Genomic DNA, 20,152 nt, shown 5'->3' with positions numbered 1-20,152 from the left:
GGACTGGTTAATTTAGAATATTGGGTGGAGCAAAAGGGCTGAGGTGGGGAGTAAATAGAGTTCCATTGTTAAATCAATGGGATTCTGCACACACTTGTATTATTTTGCAGTTATTATTTGGGGCCTTAGATTTTTAAATCCTCAGAGCAGGGCCAGTACTATAAATATTTGTGGCACTACAGAAATAAAATAAATAACAACAACTATATCATTCTATGAGAATATAAGGTTTACACAGTATCAGGATATTAGATTTTCACATTTAATAAAAGAATTATTGGGACCACTCTTCTGTTGTGCTTTTCCAAAATCTTTGCAGAAATTTGGATTTAAAATTTCTTACCGGTTGTGGATCTACAGCATTCTTTTCAAGGGCTGGGAGGATGGCAGTCTCTTCTTCTATTACAGCCTGGCCTTCTAGTGCACTTCCTGGCCTATGAGATTTGATGCCTTTCTGGGATGCTAAAGCTCCTTTTCTTTTGGTCCCTCCAGTTTCTGAGTCCTTCTTTGTGCTGCTTTGGCTAATCTGACCTTTGCTTGCTGGCAGAGAGATAAAAATGTCAACTTTCAGTTCCTGGAATTGTGCAAATTTAGTAGAATCAGCTGAACGGACACAGGCACATATTGTAAAGAGAAAGAGGGACTTTAGTCAATTTTCACTCAGTTCATTCTGTTCACAAGGTTCTAATTAACTCTATGACTGGGCTTTGATGGTTCTAGTTCAACAAAAGGATATTTTTCTGGAGATAAAGCATTGTTGTATATCCAATGTGAAAATCTCTGTTTAAATCTGGCAATTAATATATCTCATGAAGATCCTACAACATTATTAGTCTGGAACACTATTTCCAGAATGCTTTTGATAATAGCAAGAATAACAACAGCTCCATATGTTTACTGATGGGTTGATCAACATGATACTGTCATTATTTCCCCACAACCTGTCCATAGGCCTTAGATATTCTGAAAAATGTAAAACATTACAACATGAATATTTTTCTTTATTATTTATCTGACAGAGGGGCTGAATCCTCAGATGTGTTAGAAAAGCATAGCTAGATCCATTTTCTAGCTAGAATATGCTATTTCTGGGTGAAGGAACCACTCAGGATTAATAAACAACCTGTTCAGATGATCTGCCAGTGTATTCTGAGCCCCCAGGACGTGGGCCTCTTTCAGAAGTACAGAGTTGCTGATGTAGAAGGCCCAGAGCAGTATTCCTTCCTGACAGAGCAGTAAGGATTGAGCCCCTCCCAGCTTGTTTACATAAAACATGGTGTTTGCATTGTTGGTCAGAACCAATAAGCTCCTTCCCCTGATGCAAGGAAGGAATGCTAAACAGACAGCCTACAGCTCTCTGATGTTTATAGGCAGACTGAGATCTTGGGGCGACCAGAGACCCTGCATCTATAGGTGTCCCAGGTGAGCCTCCCAACCCAAGTCTGAGGCATCTCTGACTAAAGAAAGAGAGTGCTGAGGTGGGGGTGAAAGGAGCTCCCCTGCATACATTAGTTGGATCTAACCATCAATCTAGAGGGGAGATGATGTCACTTGATACTTGCACTAAGATGTCTATGCAATGCTTTTTCGGAGAACATACTTCTGCCATCCAGACCTGAAGGAATCTGAGGTGCAGTCTGCCATACCGGACCACATAAATGCATGCTTCCATGTGCCCCAGCAACTTTAAACAGCTTCTCACCATCATGAGAGGATAAGCCTTTAAGTCCACAATGGGCTCCGCATTGTATGCGATCTTGTCTGAGGTAATAAAGCTCTGGCCATCCTTGAGCCCAGGACTGCTCCAATAAATTGTATTTTCTGTACTGGAGCCAGGACTGACTTGTCTGAGTTGATCAGGAGGCCTAACACATCGAAGGTGGACTGGATTATGCAAATAATGGACACCACCTGTGAGTTGGCTTAACATTTTATCAGCCAGTCATCCAGATAAGAGAATACATGGACCCCTATTCTCCGAAGGAATGCTGCTCCCACTACCATACATGTGGGTGAGCTGAGAGACCAAAGGGGACGACTGTGAACAGATAATGATGGCTGTTGATGGTGAATCTCAGAAATTTTCTGTGGCCATGATAAACTTCGTATGAAAGTAGGAGTCCCTTAAGTCAAGAGCAGCATACCAGCTCCCCAGCTCCCAGAAAAGTAATAATGGAAGCTAGAGTGACCACCTGGAATTTTGTTTTTTTTCATGAACTGGTTTAACCGTCTTAGATCTAAAATAGGCCTGAGACCCCCCTTTTGCCTTCGGGATCAGGAAGTACCAGGATCTGCAACTCCGGGATCTATAACTCCTACAAGGAGAAGCAATTACAGATGTTGCAGTAACGCTGCCTCGTGAGAGGGGTCCCTGACAGGGGGCGGGATGGGGGCTAGAAATAAAATGGAGTGCATATCCCACTTCCACCATGCTTAGAACTTACTGATATGTATAATATGGGCCCAAGCATGATGGAAGTGGGACAAGTGGTTTGCAAAAATTATACAAGAAAAAGAGGGCCCTCTTGGAACTCTCAGACTTCTCTTGAGCTGCCCTTCAAAACGATCTCTTGGAAGATGCCACCTGCCTTGATGAACCGGCGGCTGTGGATGCAGAGGGAGGTGTTGGTCACCATTTGTAAAAAAATGGTTACTCACCTTCCTGTAACTGTTGTTCTTTGAGATGTGTTGTTCATGTCCATTCCAATCAGGTGTGCGTGCACAGCTGTCGGAAACCTTTTCCCTTAGCAGCTCCTATCGGGTTGGCTAGGGAGCCCCTGGAGTGGTGCCTTCATGGTGGTCAATACGTGACCCTGCCGATCTGACTCACTTCAGTTCCTTCTTGCCGGCTACTATGATAGAGGGGAAGGAGGGTGGGTATTGAAATGGATGTGAACAACACATCTCAAAGAACAACAGTTACAAGAAGGTGAGTAACCGTTTTTTCTTCTTCAAGTGCTTCTTCACGTAGATTCCAATCAGGCGACTCCCAAGCTCTCCCATGGAGGTGGGGTCGGAGTTAAGGAATCACTGATTGGAGAACTGCCTTGCCGAAAGCTGCATCATCACTAGCATGCTGGGTGCTGGCAGAGTGGGTAGTAAATGTGTGCACCGAAGACCAGGTTGCCGCTCTGTAGATCTTCTGGACGGGCACCTGGGCCAGGAAAGCGGCTGACAATGCCTGAACTTGTGTCGAGTGGGCCACAATAACCGGGGCTGGACTTTGGTGAAGTCATAGCAGGTACAGATGCAGTCCATGGTGCAGTCCAGAAGCTCCTTCATCTGGTCTGCCACAACTACAAACAGTTGGTTTGACTTCCTGAAAGGCTTTGTGCACTCGATGAGGAATGCTAGCGCTCTCAGGACTTTAATGAGTGAAGCCTCTGTTCCTGCACATTAGCATGGAGCTTGGGATAGAAGACTGGTAGAAAAATGTCTTGGTCAATGTGGAATCGGGATACCACCTTGGGCAGGAAGGCTGGGTGCAGCCTGAGTTGTACTTTGTCCTTATGGAAGATTGTGTGGGGAAGGGATCGGAGATTAGCGCTTTTAACTCGGACACCCTCCTGGCTGATGTGATGGCAACCAGGAATGCCACCTTCCACGAGAGATACAAGAGGGAGCATGTAGCCAGTGGTTCGAATGGGGCGCCCATTAGTCTAAAGAGAACCAGATTGAGATCCCAAGCAGGTACCAGCAGTCGGGACTGTGGATATAGCCCTTCCATGCCTTTCAGGAAACAGCCCACCATAGGGCTGGTGAATACCGAGCTCCCCAACTCTCCCGGTGGAATACTGAGATGGCTGCAAGGTGTACCCTGATGGATGATCCTGCCAAACCTTGCTGCTTCAGATGCAGAAGATACTCCAGGATGAACAGTGTAGATGCCTGAAGTGGAGGTACGTGGCGCTGCTCACACCAGCATGATGTGATGAGACCCTTCTATGATGAGATTACTGGTTCTGTGGATGAAGGGAAAGCAGTGGATGTATTGTTTCTTGACTTTAGCAAAGCTTTTGACACGGTCTCCCACAGTATTCTTGTCAGCAAGTTAAGGAAGTATGGGCTGGATGAATGCACTACAAGGTGGGTAGAAAGCTGGCTAGATTGTCGGGCTCAACGGGTAGTGATCAATGGCTCCATGTCTAGTTGGCAGCCGGTATCAAGTGGTGTGCCCCAAGGGTCGGTCCTGGGGCCGGTTTTGTTCAATATCTTCATAAATGATCTGGAGGATGGTGTGGATTGCACTCTCAGCAAATTTGCGGATGATACTAAACTGGGAGGAGTGGTAGATACGCTGGAGGGGAGGGATAGGATACAGAAGGACCTAGACAAATTGGAGGATTGGGCCAAAAGAAATCTGATGAGGTTCAATAAGGATAAGTGCAGGGTCCTGCACTTAGGACGGAAGAACCCAATGCACAGCTACAGACTAGGGACCGAATGTCTAGGCAGCAGTTCTGCGGAAAAGGACCTAGGGGTGACAGTGGACGAGAAGCTGGATATGAGTCAGCAGTGTGCCCTTGTTGCCAAGAAGGCCAATGGCATTTTGGGATGTATAAGTAGGGGCATAGCGAGCAGATCGAGGGACGTGATCGTTCCCCTCTATTCGACATTGGTGAGGCCTCATCTGGAGTACTGTGTCCAGTTTTGGGCCCCACACTTCAAGAAGGATGTGGATAAATTGGAGAGAGTCCAGCGAAGGGCAACAAAAATGATTAGGGGTCTGGAACATATGAGTTATGAGGAGAGGCTGAGGGAGCTGGGATTGTTTAGCCTGCAGAAGAGAAGAATGAGGGGGGATTTGATAGCTGTTTTCAACTACCTGAAAGGGGGTTCCAAAGAGGATGGCTCTAGACTGTTCTCAATGGTATCAGATGACAGAACGAGGAGTAATGGTCTCAAGTTACAGTGGGGGAGGTTTAGATTGGATATTAGGAAAAACTTTTTCACTAAGAGGGTAGTGAAACACTGGAATGCGTTACCTAGGGAGGTGGTAGAATCTCCTTCCTTAGAGGTTTTTAAGGTCAGGCTTGACAAAGCCCTGGCTGGGATGATTTAACTGGGAATTGGTCCTGCTTTGAGCAGGGGGTTGGACTAGATGACCTTCTGGGGTCCCTTCCAACCCTTATATTCTATGATTCTATGATTCTATGAGAACCTTTTCCACTTAGCTAGGTAAGTGGCCCTGGTGGAAGTTTTCCTGCTACCAAGCAACACTGCCCTCACCGATTCCGTGCTTTGGAGCTCCATTGGGTTTAACCATGAAGCTTCCAAGCCATGAGATGGAGGGACTGGAGGTCCAGTTGAAGGAGGCAACTATGGTCCTGTGTGATCAGATTGGGGTAGAGCGGTAGTGTGATCAGGGCATCCATTGACTGCTGCAGAAGCGTGGTGTACCAACATTGATGTGGCCACGCTGCAGCCAGCAGAATTACATCCGCTTTGTCCCTGTGGATCTTGAGCAGCACCTTGTGGACAAGTGGCATCAGCGGGAAGGCATACATTAGACCGTCTCCCCAGGGTAGCATGAACATGTCCACGATAGAGCCTGGACTGTGTTTTTGGAAAGACCAGAAATGTTGGACACTTCCTGTTGCTCCTGGTGGCAAAAGATCTAACCGGGGAAACCCCCACCTTTGGAAGGTGGAATGTATGACGTCCGGATCGATGGACCACTCGTGGTTGTGAAACAACCTGCTGAGGTGGTCTGCAAGTTCATTCCATATTCCAGGGAGATAGCCCACTCCATTCCCTGGAGGCATCCTATACAAAAATCCTACAGCTGGAGAGCTTCCCGACAGAGAGGGGAGGAGTGGACTCTGCCCTGCTTGTTTATGTAAAACATGGTGTTGGTATGTCACGGAGTCCCTGGGCGATGCTCTGGAACTGCTCCCCATGAAGCCAGTCAGGACTCTGGGGCAGTCGCCTTTCTGGGAGCAGCCTGTCTGCAGGACACACAGCTCACACAGCTTCCACCTTCCTGGGTCTGACCTCGGAGCATTCAGCATCCTCTGCCCCTCCGTGCGCTTCCCCCCAGTGAGTCCGCTCAGGCGGGGCTCCTGGGGAAGCCAGAGGGTCCTGCACCCCAACTTCGCAGTCAGACGTGACTCTCAGCCAGCCAGTAAAACAGAAGGTTTATTAGACGACAGGAACATGGTCTAAAACAGAGCTTGCAGGTGCAGAGAACGGGACCCCTCAGCTGGGTCCATTTTGGGGGGCAGTGAGCCAGACAACCACGTCTGCACTTCACTCCATGTCCCAGCCAGCCCCAAACTGAAAACCCCCTCCAGCCCCTCCTCCTCTGGGCTTTGTTCCTTTCCCGGGCCAGGTGGTCACCTGATTCCTTTGTTCTCCAACCCTTTAGCTCTCACCTTGCAGGGGGGGAAGGGCCCAGGCCATTAGTTGCCAGGAAACAGGGTGTCGGCCATTCTCTGTGTCCAGACCCCTGCACACACCTGCCCTCTAGGGCTCTGCAATGATCATACACCCTTACCCCACCCCCTAGATACTTAAGAACTGCCTAGGGGAAACTGAGGCACCCCCACACTATTCAGAGGAAACATTAAGAACAGTCCCACTTCGTCACATGGTATTGTCAGCCATCACCGCCACGCACTGACCCTGCATTCTGGACTGGAAGGTCTGGCAGGCTAGACACACAGCTCTGAGCTCCTTGATGTTGATGTGGAGTGAAAGCTCGACCTGCGACCACTGACCCTGTGTCTGTAGGTCTCCTAGGTGGTCCCCCAACCCAGAGCTGATGTGTCCATTACTAGGGTCATGGAGGGTTGAGGGGTTCTGAATGGGAGTCCTTCGTGGACTGTGCAGGGGCCTAGCCACCAGCGAAGGGATTATAGAACTCGCTCCAGTACTGTCACTACCAAGTCCAAACTGTCTCAACCTGGGCGATAAGTTGAGGCGAGCCATGCCTAGAGTGGCCTGAGTCTCAGTATGGCATGCCTGACACATAGGTGCAGGCTGCCATGTGACCAACGAGGCTCAGGCATCTCCTTGCAGTTGTGGTGGGGTACCGCCTGAGAGTCTGGATAATATCTGTCATTGCTTGAAATTTGGACTCTGGCAGTATTTCTCTGGCCTGTACTGAGTCCAGCACTGCCCCGATGAAGTCTATTCTTTGGGTCGGTAAAAGTGTGGACTTGTTCACGTTGAGGAGGGGGTCATAAATATAAAGGGAAGGGTAACCACCTTTCTGTATACAGTGCTATAAAATCCCTCCTGGCCAGAGGCAAAATCCTTTCACCTGTAAAGGGTTAAGAAGCTAAGGTAACCTCACTGGCACCTGACCCAAAATGACCAATGAGGGGACAAGATACTTTCATATCTGGAGGCGGGGGAACAAAGGGTTTGGTCTGTCTGTGTGATGCTTTTGCTGGGAACAGATCAGGAATGCAGCCTTCCAACTCCTGTTAAATTAGTAAGTAATCTAGTTAGAAAATGCGTTAGATTTTCTTTGGTTTAATGGCTGGTAAAATAAGCTGTGCTGGAGGGAATGTATATTCCTGTTTTTGTGTCTTTTTGTAATTTAAGGTTTTGCCTAGAGGGATTCTCTGTTTTGAATCTGATTACCCTGTAAGGTATTTATCATCCTGATTTTACAGAGGTGATTCTTTTACCTTTTCTTTAATTAAAATTCTTCTTTTAAGAACCTCAGTCTTTAATAAGGCTAAAGAGGATCTTAGGGATAATGGTAGCATGACAAATGGGAATGAGGATATGGAGGTAGATATTACTATATCTGAGGTAGAAGCAAAACTCAAACAGCTTAATGGGACTAAATCGGGGGGCCCAGATAATCTTCATCCAAGAATATTAAAGGAATTGGCACATGAAATTGCAAGCCCATTAGCAAGAATTTTGAATGAATCTGTAAACTCAGGGGTTGTGCCGTATGATTGGAGAATTGCTAACATAGTTCCTATTTTTAAGAAAGGGAAAAAAAGTCATCCGGGTAACTATAGACCTGTTAGTTTGACATCTGTAGTATGCAAGGTCTTGGAAAAAATTTTGAAGGAGAAGGTAGTTAAGGACATTGAAGTCAATGGTAAATGGGACAAAATACAACGTGGTTTTACAAAAGGTAGATAGTGCCAAACCAACCTGATTTCCTTCTTTGAGAAAGTAACAGATTTTTTAGACAAAGGAAACACAGTGGATCTAATTTACCTAGATTTCAGTAAGGCGTTTGATACCGTGCCACATGGGGAATTAATAGTTAAATTGGATAAGATGGGGATCAATAGGAAAATTGAAAGGTGGATAAGGAATTGGTTAAAGGGGAGACTACAACAGGTCCTACTGAAAGGTGAACTGTCAGGCTGGAGGGAGGTTACCAGTGGAGTTCCTCAAGGTTCGGTTTTGGGACCAATCTTATTTAATCTTTTTATCACTGACCTGGGCACAAAAAGTGGGAGTGTGCTAATAAAGTTTGCGGATGATACAAAGCTGGGAGGTATTGCCAATTTAGAGAGGGACAGGGATATCCTACAGGAGGATCTGGATGACCTTGTAAACTGGAGTAATAGTAATAGGATGAAATTTAATAGTGAGAAGTGTAAGGTCATGCATTTAGGGATTAATAACAAGAATTTTAGTTATAAGCTGGGGACGCATCAATTAGATGTAACGGAGGAGGAGAAGGATCTTGGAGTATTGATTGATCATAGGATGACTATGAGCTGCCAATGTGATATGGCCGTGAAAAAAGCTAATGCGGTCTTGGGATGCATCAGGAGAGGTATTTCCGGTAGGGATAAGGCAGTTTTAGTATCGTTATACAAGGCACTGGTGAGACCTCACCTGGAATACTGTGTGCAGTTCTGGTCTCCCATGTTTAAGAAGGATGAATTCAAACTGGAACAGGTACAGAGAAGGGCTACTACGATGATTCGAGGAATGGAAAACTTGTCTTATGAAAGGAGACTCAAGGAGCTTGGCTTGTTTAGCCTAACTAAGAGAAGGTTGAGGGGAGATATGATTGCTCTCTATAAATATATCAGAGGGATAAATACCGGAGAGGGTGAGGAATTATTTAAGCTCAGTACCAATGTGGACACAAGAACAAATGGATATAAACTGGTCATTGGGAAGTTTAGACTTGAAATTAGACGAAGGTTTCTAACCATCAGAGGAGTGAAGTTTTGGAATAGCCTTCCAAGGGAAGCAGTGGGGGCAAAAGATCTATCTGGCTTTAAGATTAAACTCGATAAGTTTATGGAGGAGATGGTATGATGGGATAACATGGTTTTGGTAATTAAATATTCATGGTAAATAGGTCCAATGGCCTGTGATGGGATATTAGATGGGGTGGGATCTGAGTTACCCAGGAAAGAATTTTCTGTAGTATCTGGCTGGTGAATCTTGCCATTATGCTCAGGGTTTAGCTGATCGCCATATTTGGTGTCGGGAAGAAATTTTCCTCCAGGGCAAATTGGAAGAGGCCCTGGAGGTTTTTCGCCTTCCTCTGTAGCATGGGGCATGGGTCACTTGCTGGAGGATTTTCTGCTCCTTGAAGTCTTTAAACCACAATTTGAGGACTTCAATAGCTCAGACATAGGTGAGAGGTTTTTCGCAGGAATGGTGGGTGAAATTCTGTGGCCTGCGTTGTGCAGGAGGTCAGACTAGATGATCATAATGGTCCCTTCTGACCTAAATATCTATGAATCTAAGAACCTGATTGATTTTTCATTGTTCTTAAGATCCAAGGGTTTGAGTCTGTGTTCACCTGTACAAATTGGTGAGGATTATTATCAAGCCTTCTCCAGGAAAGGGAGTGTAGGGCTTGGGGGGGATATTTTTGGGGGAAGATGTCTCTAGGTGGTCCCTTTCCCTGTTCTTTGTTTAAAACACTTGGTGGTGGCAGCATAGAGTTCAAGGACAAGGCAAAGTTTGTACCTTGAGGAAGTTTTTAACCTAAGCTGGTAAGAATAAGCTTAGGGGGTCTTTCATGCAGGTCCCCACATCTGTACCCTAGAGTTCAGAGCAGGGAAGGAATCTTGACAAGAGGAGTCCTAGTCTCTCGAAGGTGTCCCTGTTTAGAGGTGTGCTCTGGGGCGTGCTTCCTCCTTGAACGCCTTCCTGGGTCTTTAGAAGTGCTTATCCTCTGAAGATCCCATTACTGAGTCCAATTTCCAATGCCTCTTTCTCGGGTACCAATGATGATCATCTCTCATGATCAACTGTCATGAACTTGTGACCACAGAGAAACCCCTTGGTGGGGTCTGAAAGACTGTTCACCTCCCACAGCCCTTCTTGGAGTTGGGCGATTTCTGGTAAGCTGATTAGCATGCATGTAGGTTCTTTTATTTTTTATATGTTTTCTGTGTAACGGTTTTAGTGGCAACTTAACTGTTGACAATTACGCTGTTTCTAGCCTGTGAGGAAGGAAGACAAAGACTGACATGCTGGGGAATTCAGAGGGTAGGCAGGGAACTGTGCAGCCTGGAAATACCCTTGTGGGGATTAGCAGATGCATGTCTCTGCCCAAGAGACATGATGGTTGAAGAGCCAGAAGCCTAAGAATGGGTGCTTTTGGTGGACCATGGAGGGGGAATACAGGTACAGTTGCCCTCAGTTGTGAGACCAGGTACCCCCACCTCTGGGCCAGGAGGGACAGACAGTCCTGCTGCAGACTTTCCCTTTTTTGGTAGCTCTCTGTCATCATCTCCCCTCAAGCAGCTGCTGACAACTCACTCTCCCTTCCTTTCTTCAGGAGGGACATTTTAACGGATCCTTTTGATCTCTAGGCTCATGGCCTTGGCCAAGTAACCATATAACTTTGTTGGAGCCTAAAAGTCACATCTTCTCAGCTGATAGCTTGGTATTGTCTTTCAAGTGTTTGCAGAGGTATTCTTTATGCAGGCTATTGTGTGGCCTTCCTACTTGTTTTTCCAACTGCCCACTAATGAACTGAATCAATCAATACATTCTGACAGTCAAATAATCCATGGAGCTCTACATTGACTATTTTAATAGCGAGGTCATGCAATCATAAAATTGTTACAGATTTTACATTCTACATTCTCCACAGCACGCATTAAAATCAATGACATTAGTTTAAGGGAGAAATAAAATTTGGGATTACAATGTATTTTTGCTGAATTTTAGTAGTCTTCATTTTGAGGATACTAAAGTGTAATGCAGACAGTAATCAGAAATGTCTACATTTGTTCTGATGAAATCAGATATTTTTCTTATGTATTATTGGTAATTTATGAAAGATAAATTAAAGTTATGAAAAAAAAAACATTCATTTCACTACAGAGCCATCTGGGCAAAACTACTGGAGACAAATGCATGAAGACACACCATTTTGATCAGTACCAAAGCAATAATTTTACAGAAAAAACACCAGTAGTTGAATGATTTGTCTTTGCCTCAAACTGCTAATATGCTGATAGAGAGGTAGAAACTGACTGATTGCAAGAGGATTATTGGTATTAGACCCTTCATATAAAGGTTTATTTCTGTTAAAATTTCAACACTGATACATAGTGCTATGTGTAAGTGTAGTAGTTGACAGGTTTCAGAGTAACAGCCGTGTTAGTCTGTATTACGCAAAAAGAAAAGGAGTACTTGTAGCACCTTAGAGACTAACCAATTTATTTGAGCATGAGCTTTCGTGAGCTACAGCTCACTTCATCAGATCATACTGATCTGATGAAGTGAGCTGTAGCTCACGAAAGCTCATGCTCAAATAAATTGGTTAGTCTCTAAGGTGCTACAAGTACTCCTTTTCTTTTTGTAGTAGTTGAGTTAGCTGTTTGCTTTGAATTAATCACTGCTGTATTATTGCATATATTTGAAGAAAACATGTAGGGGAGTAAACCCTACAGAGAATGGGATTACACAGAAATATCTATATGTGCTTCTGTAAACTTCAGTCCTGTATGTAGATCTTGTAAGCAAATTGCAAACAACATGGTTAGAAAACACACGGATAACAGGAAAACAAATGAAGACTAAACAAGCAATGCTGAGATTGGAAAGCACATTGATATAAACCCTTTATAGACTGTTAGATATATTAAGAATGTAATAGGTATAGTATATTTCATCTGAATTGAAATTGCCTGAGCACAGTAGTGAAAGTGTCTGAAATATGCTTAACAAATACATACCTGATATGAATTTAACCATAATTATTACTCCACAACAATAAAATTAAACAGCAGTTAAGAATCAAATGTCAATCTACTAGTTCAGGAAGAAAGCCAGATGCTACATTTGCAAGAGCTGACACAAATTTCGTTCAGTTTTTTACTTCCAATATTTAAAAGCTGTTATGGAAAAAATGAAAAGGCCTACTAAAGTGTAGATATGGCTAGTGGTAATAAAATTAATAGGAAAGAAAACAAGCTAAACAAACATAAAAATTTTTCAGTCTGAGACAAAATTATTCAGATAAAAGATGAGAGAGAGAGTGTGTAGGTACAGTAAATGACAATTAAATTTAGTCCCAAAGGATATTCTCTATAAATTGGAATGTGCCCTCTGAGATAACTTTTTCTCAATATTTCTGTTGGCATAATAATGAGCTGTCAATATTGTTATGGTTATTTATGCCTTCTATAAATCTGGCACTATTAGTAGTTCCTTCAGAATCCTCTATTTTCCTGAAGAAGGTTGTAGGGGAGCAGTGGAGAAAGAGCCAGGGATTAAAAATAATGCTTGTCAAGAGGTATTTTCTAGACTAATGAACAAAAGAATGCCTATGTTTTAATCTCTGAAGATCAAATGGTAAGAACAAGATTTGAGAAGAGAATATATCTCAGTTCCCACTAATAAGGGAAATGTGTCCACATAAAAATCTTAGAACTAAGGATCTGCATTAATTATGGCATAAATCCAAATTACTCATAGATGAGTCAGAAAATTAAGGCAAAAGTCACAGGCAATAGTAATGCCAGGCAACTATGCAACCAGCCTCACCTCCAACTCTCCCTGGGGCCACCAAGCATGATCCTGCATTCCTGGCCCCCATGTCAGAGCGGAGCGTAGAAGAGAGCTGAAATTCACAATGAAATGAGGGAAATGACATAATTCATGGAAAAATTGGGAAAAAATCATAGTTCCTGTGTGTGTTTTAAAGGTTATTTCTTACTTAAAGCCATTATTAGAATGCATATTCCTCTTGAAATGCAAAATAAATACTTACACTGAGAACTTAAAGGCCTTTCAGTACATAAGAAATTAAATGCAGGGATGACAGCATGGCTCTTTCCAACAGTGCTCACAATTTCCTCCTCACTATCCAGGACTTGCAATTTAATGAACACATCTGATTTAGAGGTTTGTACCTGCACTGTAGCAATGTGTGATGCTGTGACTTTTACTGCATACCTAAAGAGGAGAAAAATTCCAACAACATAAACAACAACCAGATTGTTCATTGTTAGAACCTCTAAAACCCAATTAAGAAAAACATCTTCATTCAAAAAACCACATACTTAAATCATTGGGATGGGCTTAGCACATGCTTAAATTGTTTCCTGAACTGGAGCTCAAGACACTAAGCCTCGAGTTGAAAGTCACCAGATGCAACTAAAACAACATTTTTGTTGTTGTTCAAACCACCATGAATTAGCTGAAGTTGTATCACAACTTTCAGTATGAAACCCTTCCCCCCCTCTTTCCCAGGTTCAAAATTCTTAGGTTTACCAAAGCAAACAAAGTAAAAAGATAGGATAATGTACGTTTAAAAAAAAGTCAGCAACTATGGATATGCACTAGCGATAGGCAAAGAATATCTAGACACATAAGCATATGAACATATTTTAAAAATTAAAATTTTTTTGAAGGAGCATAGACAAGAGAAAAAGGGGAAACTGCTCAAGGCACGGCACTGTTAGCAAGTATTTATTATATTTCCATTTCAAGTTTTTCTGGAATTTAACTATCTTTATTTCTGTTGGGACTGATTCTGCCACCTTTACTCATGGTCAGTAGTCCTTTACTCCATGAGTAATCCCACTGATTTCAGACCTTGGTGTGAAAAGTTATAATACTGCTCTATCAAGAAACATGTATAAAAGTTAGATCCTGCAAAGTCTATGAGTGTGCTTATCTTCAGACATGTGAATAGTCCAAACCTGTTTTAATAGAGCTTTCACCTCCACATTTAATAACTGAAACATGTATACAGTAACAAAACCAGTAGATTATATAATACTAGTAAATTTTTTTTGCTATTTGTTAAATACTGCTGTATTTACAAGTTTGAACAGGTATCTGCTCACAGACCTGAACCAAGAGCCAGTTAATCAGCTGGGGTAAATTGGCATAGCTCCTTTGACTTCAATGAACCTTGGCTATTTATGCCAGCTCAGGATCTGGCCCAAAATCATTTTAGTCCATTGAAAAAAAATTACAAACTCAAATAATTGCTTATGTTGATATAGAATATGCTGTTCTAAAATAATATGTGTGCTCTAATCAAATGTGTATAATTTACAATCAAATGAAACTTGCCTGACAATACTATAGGATGGGAATGTGTCTGGTAGTTAGAGCAAGGGACCTAGGGTAAGGAGTCGTGATTCTCTTCCCATCTTTCTCGCTGACTGGAGCCAACCAATTCTGTGCCTTAGTTTCCCCATTTGCAAAATGTACATTAGAATGCTAACCTATCTCACAAGGGGATTATGAAGTTTAACTTATTAAAGTTTATATAGTTTTCTGAGATCCATGGTACTTAAGTGCAAAATATTATATTATTATTTCAAAGTAATTAATTAAATGTAATGTTCCTTTACAAGGACACCCCACCCCACATCTGCCTTAACTAGTGGCAATATTTTAGAAAACTAAACCCTACTCTGGGGAAATGTTCAAGTCTGACTTTCATATTGAATAAACATAATTGCCTGTAAAATTCAAGGAGTACTTGTGGCACCTTAGAGACTAACCAATTTATTTGAGCATGAGCTGTAGCTCACGAAAGCTTATGCTCAAATAAATTGGTTAGTCTCTAAGGTGCCACAAGTACTCCTTTTCTTTTTGCGAATACAGACTAACACGGCTGTTACTCTGAAACCTGTAAAATTCAAGTATATCTTTCCTGTTTGCTTGAAAGCATTTTTCTTCCAAAAAGAATACAATTTTCCACGAGTAGTGTTATATAAAAAGTGACATTTAAATTGTTCTCCTTCCAAAATTTACCTGAATACAATGTGTTTGTCATTGGGTATATAATAGTCTTTAATTTCCTTAGTGGAATAGAAATTGTTTACAGCATCACGAGAGAGAACGGGGAGTGGATTATGGGAACCAATGAGACGTAGTCTCCATTTCCCAGCTGCCACAGGTAAGTCACCAGTAAGTGCTTCAGCCATGAACGTGTACCCTTTCTGAAAACAGAAAAACATGTCATTTTTCATTAGATATGACCATCACTAAAAATGATGCACTTACAACAAATATTGTGTACCCACAGAGGGCAAACACTTATCAATACCACTCCTGATGTGGCAGTACTATGGCTCTCTTATGATCCTACCGTACCTTAAGGAACCCATAGTGAATACCTTGGTAACATCATTTATATTGGGTAAAATTTTAAATGACAAGTCATTATGCAAAATCCAATTTGGAAAATATTAATCAAATCTTAAACATTATTGCAGCATGTCCATAATTCTTATGATAACTCTCCCCATGATTAACATGACTGATGTTTATTCTGATTTTGTTCTCTTCTTTTGCATTATACTTGTGTGATGAACTGCCACTTATTTCTTTATCTTAGGGTTTTATACTGCTGCAGTATCTGAGCGCCATCCATATTAATTCAATAGCAAGAACGATGATTGCAAATACAGTTAATTTTCTTTCTCTAAAGTATGCCTTTGTTCTCTCCCTCCATCCCAACATTTATTATAAATGGAAGTAGATACACTGGAGGAAGAACTAAAGGTTATTTCACAAGTTGAGAAATTTCACTCTGAATTATGAGCAAGACACATCAAATTTAAATTTCAGTGATGCTTTTGAGTTTGGACCCCCTCTCACCCCATGGGGCAGAGACAGGGAAACATCAGTGAGCTGTATTTTCAGCACCATTCCCCAGAAATTATGCTTTAACTTTACCTTGTTTGAAGCTAAATACTGACATCAAATGGCACCATTACCATAAAAATTGACATCAGTGTATAAAATAATGTAAAATTCCGATAAAACATTTTTAGATTAACCTCAGACTGACCAGAACTCAGAACTCTGGTGTTATCTAATATAGGTAAAATGGGGCGGGGGTGGGGAATGTACCATGAAAGGCAAATACTGTTTCACAGTATAAGCTATAAAACTTGGATGAGAACTAGTGAAGGGTGGAATGGATATATGCCTGATGCAATATAGAGAACGGAGGATTTGAGGTAGGAAGGAGGTTGTGAAAGCAGAGGAGAGAAGGGTTATAGCCAGTTCTAAAATGTTATATAACACTGACTGTAGAGCTACAGATTTCTGTGGTCTAGATTGAACAATGCAGAGGAAAGGAAATCATCTTCACTGACATAAAAATAGGATATTTTAATAAATTGTTAAGAACTTAGGGTAGGAACTTCTTCATATAATATGTTTGTACAATGCCCAGCACCATTATCTTAACAGGGGCCTTGGTTGCTAATGCAATATAAATGTTACATAATAAAAATATACCTCCATAGAACAGAAAAATTTGCTTCTGTTCCATTTAAATTGGCAAAGCTGTGAATTATGGCAACATCCTCAAGCTATTATTATACTGATATTTTCTTTCAAATATGAATAATTTAAATGAAAAGAAACAGATACAAAAAATGACTGTGACTACTTAAATGAATGTCTAAAAACAATACAGAAACCCTTTGGTCCCTTCTTTCCCACACTTTCCCCACCCCATTTTCTTTTTTTAAAATCTTTTTTCTTTATTTCCCTGTTTCTCTCCCTCCAGCTCTGAAAGCTCTCCCTCCTTTATGTGTATAATCCTGCCTCCTCAATTTTACATAATTTTTGGGTCTTTTGAGTTGTTTGGATAATTGGGGTTGCACTTTAGCGGGAACTCGCTCAGAAGACTTGGATCACTTAAGAGACAGACTGTTTCAGAGGGATAGCACCAGTTTCCCCACTACTTAAACATCTATGTATGCTTTGAAGGTGTGTGATTTTTCAAAAGCATCCAGTTGTTTACCTAAATCTGCTTCCATTGAAGTCAATGGGAGCTTTAGCATTGGCTTTAATGAGAGTAGAGTTTAGGCCAACGCTGTACACTTTTGAAAATACCACCCTAAATGAATTCAGTCCCACCTCCCAAAGTCCCCATGTTGTGATGACCTTCCCTTGGGTGAGTGCGGCTGGATGCTCCTTACCTTGGAGGACAATACTGCTCCTCCAGGCAGCCAGAGAGGACTGCTAGGGAGTGATACAAGGTGCTCCTTTCCCAAGGGGATGTATCCTATCACTCCCTGCTGCTCTTAATTCAGATCCCCCGTGCTCTGTTGTTACTGGACCACCAGCCTGACTCCTTTGACTTTTTTTTTTATAAGCATACTATTGTTTATTCATTTTTTGTTCAGCAACAGCAAAAATACCTGGACCATTAAAGAGAGTGGGTTGTTGGGGCTACTGGATATGGAGAGGCATGAAGTATGAACCCCTAGTGTGGACAATAGATGGGTACAAGTTAGCTCCACTCAGAGTAGCGGGGGAGGGATGTGATGGATTAACGTTTTCTGGATGATCTGGCTAAATACACAATAATTGGCTTTTCTATTTGCTGCATATGCATATTGACAGTGGGGGCTGCAAGCAAAAGGGAGGGAAGCAGAGAGGGTCTCAGATAAGGTGGGGAGGGAGACAAACTGGAAGGAATAGGTAAAGAATTTTTTGTGGTAAGAAGTGCAAAAAAGAGAGTTGAGGTTCCCTACAGGATGCCGGTGATGAGTTGGGACCTGGGATAGCATAACTGTATTTATACATAAATCAAATATGAACTGAAGATTTGTCACACCCCTATTTCCAATGCTATGTTTGGAAGACTATACAAAATTCTGTTTTCTGTATAATAAGAAAACATTGCTGAGTTGGAAAGAATGCAGCAGAGGGAAAACAACATTATGCATGGTTTTGCATTAAGAATTATTGAGAAAGGCTAGCCTGCAAATTTTATCCTATGCACCAGATTTTAGAAAAAAAGATTTTGTCTTTGTGTGAGTTTTGTGTCAGAATTTATAAAAAGCATATAAGGTTTTGAATGAAAATTATTGTATGCCAATAAACTGAGCTCATAGCTACTTGAAAAATAAGAGGTCACTGCAGCTGAAGATGAGGAGACAAGTATACTAGCAATTAATACATAGTATATTTGCACCAAAAGTATTCATCTAAATTAGACAAAAAATGGCAGAGACCTAAATTCAGTAGCCCTTACATTTGAGAGACCCCAAATTCAGATTTGTAGAGAAAATTTCCATGTTCAAGTGGCACTTGCACAGGATTTGGCATCTCCTTTTGGTGCCCGAGGTCCTCCAAAAAATGCATACAAAACTTTTGGGGCACCCCTGTTTTGATAGGAAAATGTAGAGGCCAGATAGAATCCACTCTGAAGATTGAGACCAAATTACACAATCCCTCTTTTATTGATATCATAACAACTCAAAGCACCTCACTCACTGGCAAACTGCAGTGCAATCAATATGATACAATCAATGCCTGCCTTTACAAACACAGAACATCTTAATTAGCCTATATTTAATCATATTTATGCTACAATTTGTCTTCCTCTTCTATTTGTGTCTTAACCAAAGTCCACTGAAGTCAATAGAAATACTCCTATTGTAAAAGTGGACTTTGGGATCAAGCCCTTAATCAGGAATACTATATAATTCCACTATAATCAGTTTCTGAATATCAAATTACAAAGATATATTTAAGTTAATTTTAGAAATTTGGAAAGTCACAAAAATACCAGTACATGGTACATTGAGCACAAGTACACAGTTTAGTTTGTCACATTTCAATTTTTGAAAAATTGTACAAGAGATTACTTTTCATGCTCTTACTACTTCAGATTAAAATAAATCAGTCAACCAAGTTTTAAATAACAAATACAGCACAGCTCCAAATCACCTATCTGTTGGCTTCAGATTTATCTATTTTGGTCTTGTGTTGTGTTCTATTATCAGGATTACTAAGTGTTTAAAATGAGAGCTCAAAAAGCAATGAAAAAAAGACCATTTATAATCCAGTGATCCCATCTTGCAAAGTCATATATCTGAGTAACTTTACCCACTTGTAATTAATTGGACAATGTAGACTACTCAAGGCCATAATTCAGGAAAACATCCCTATTTAGGTAAGCACTTAAATACTTGCTTCAGTCTCATTGCCCTTAACAGGATTTAAGCACACATTTAAGAGCTTTCCTCAACAGGAATAGATTTAAGCACATGCTTAGGTATTATCCTGACTCAGGGCCTAAATGATTAAAGGTATTCACATGCATTTGTTTTTAAGATCAGATCCCAAAGCCCTTCTTATTTATTGAACATAATAAATAATGCAGAAAATTTGGTCAAAAGGTCAAAAATCATTTGCTTGATATTATTGGACTGACAATTTTAGAACACGTACAAAATAGATTAAAAATAGAATCTCTGGATTTAAATTGAAGATTCAGCAGTACTTTGTTCCTTATTCTATCTCATCATCCTATCCACTCATAAAAACCTTGTGAACAATTAAAAAAATAAAGAAATAATGTGGTATCTTCTTGGTAGTGGAAGATAGGATTATACAGGGAAAGAGTTTAGATTAAAATAGTATGCTTCCAAATACAGCCAAGGATATAACTAAAGTGTCTATCTACACTGTAAAATCTGCAGAAGAGAGACAGACACTATTGCTACTCTGCAGATTTTATCCTCAGAGTCAATCATTTTGAAATTAACTTTAGTTTTCTCCAGAACTGGCTTTGCAGCGGAATAATAAATAATAATAATAATATCTGAGGATAGTTTAACCTTCGTTGAGAGTTGCTGAGTCATAGTTTTTGAAGCATAAAACTTAAATGGTAGGGTTATATCAAGAAAAGAATCTGTTTTGCATTAATACTGACATTTAGGAATTTAGATATTATTTCTCACTTGCTGTGTTA

General features: G+C 41.3%; 1 protein-coding gene across 3 annotated transcripts in view; it reads right to left on the bottom strand.

Moving 5' to 3' along the window:
* ADGB (androglobin) overlaps positions 1–20,152 on the bottom strand; it is a 226,004-nt gene that overhangs the window by 48,351 nt on the left and 157,501 nt on the right. For all 3 annotated transcript variants that reach the window (XM_048844305.2, XM_048844306.2, XM_048844307.2), the window contains 3 exons: positions 15,181–15,368; positions 13,178–13,362; positions 344–540 (listed from right to left, as the gene is read on the bottom strand). In XM_048844305.2, the coding sequence (XP_048700262.2) occupies positions 344–540; positions 13,178–13,362; positions 15,181–15,368 (570 nt within the window). The remainder of the gene's footprint in view (positions 1–343; positions 541–13,177; positions 13,363–15,180; positions 15,369–20,152) is intronic.

Source organism: Caretta caretta, chromosome 3 (genome assembly GCF_965140235.1).
Source record: "Caretta caretta isolate rCarCar2 chromosome 3, rCarCar1.hap1, whole genome shotgun sequence".
NCBI classification, from domain to species: Eukaryota; Metazoa; Chordata; order Testudines; family Cheloniidae; genus Caretta; species Caretta caretta.
This window is presented reverse-complemented; position numbering and strand designations above follow the sequence as displayed.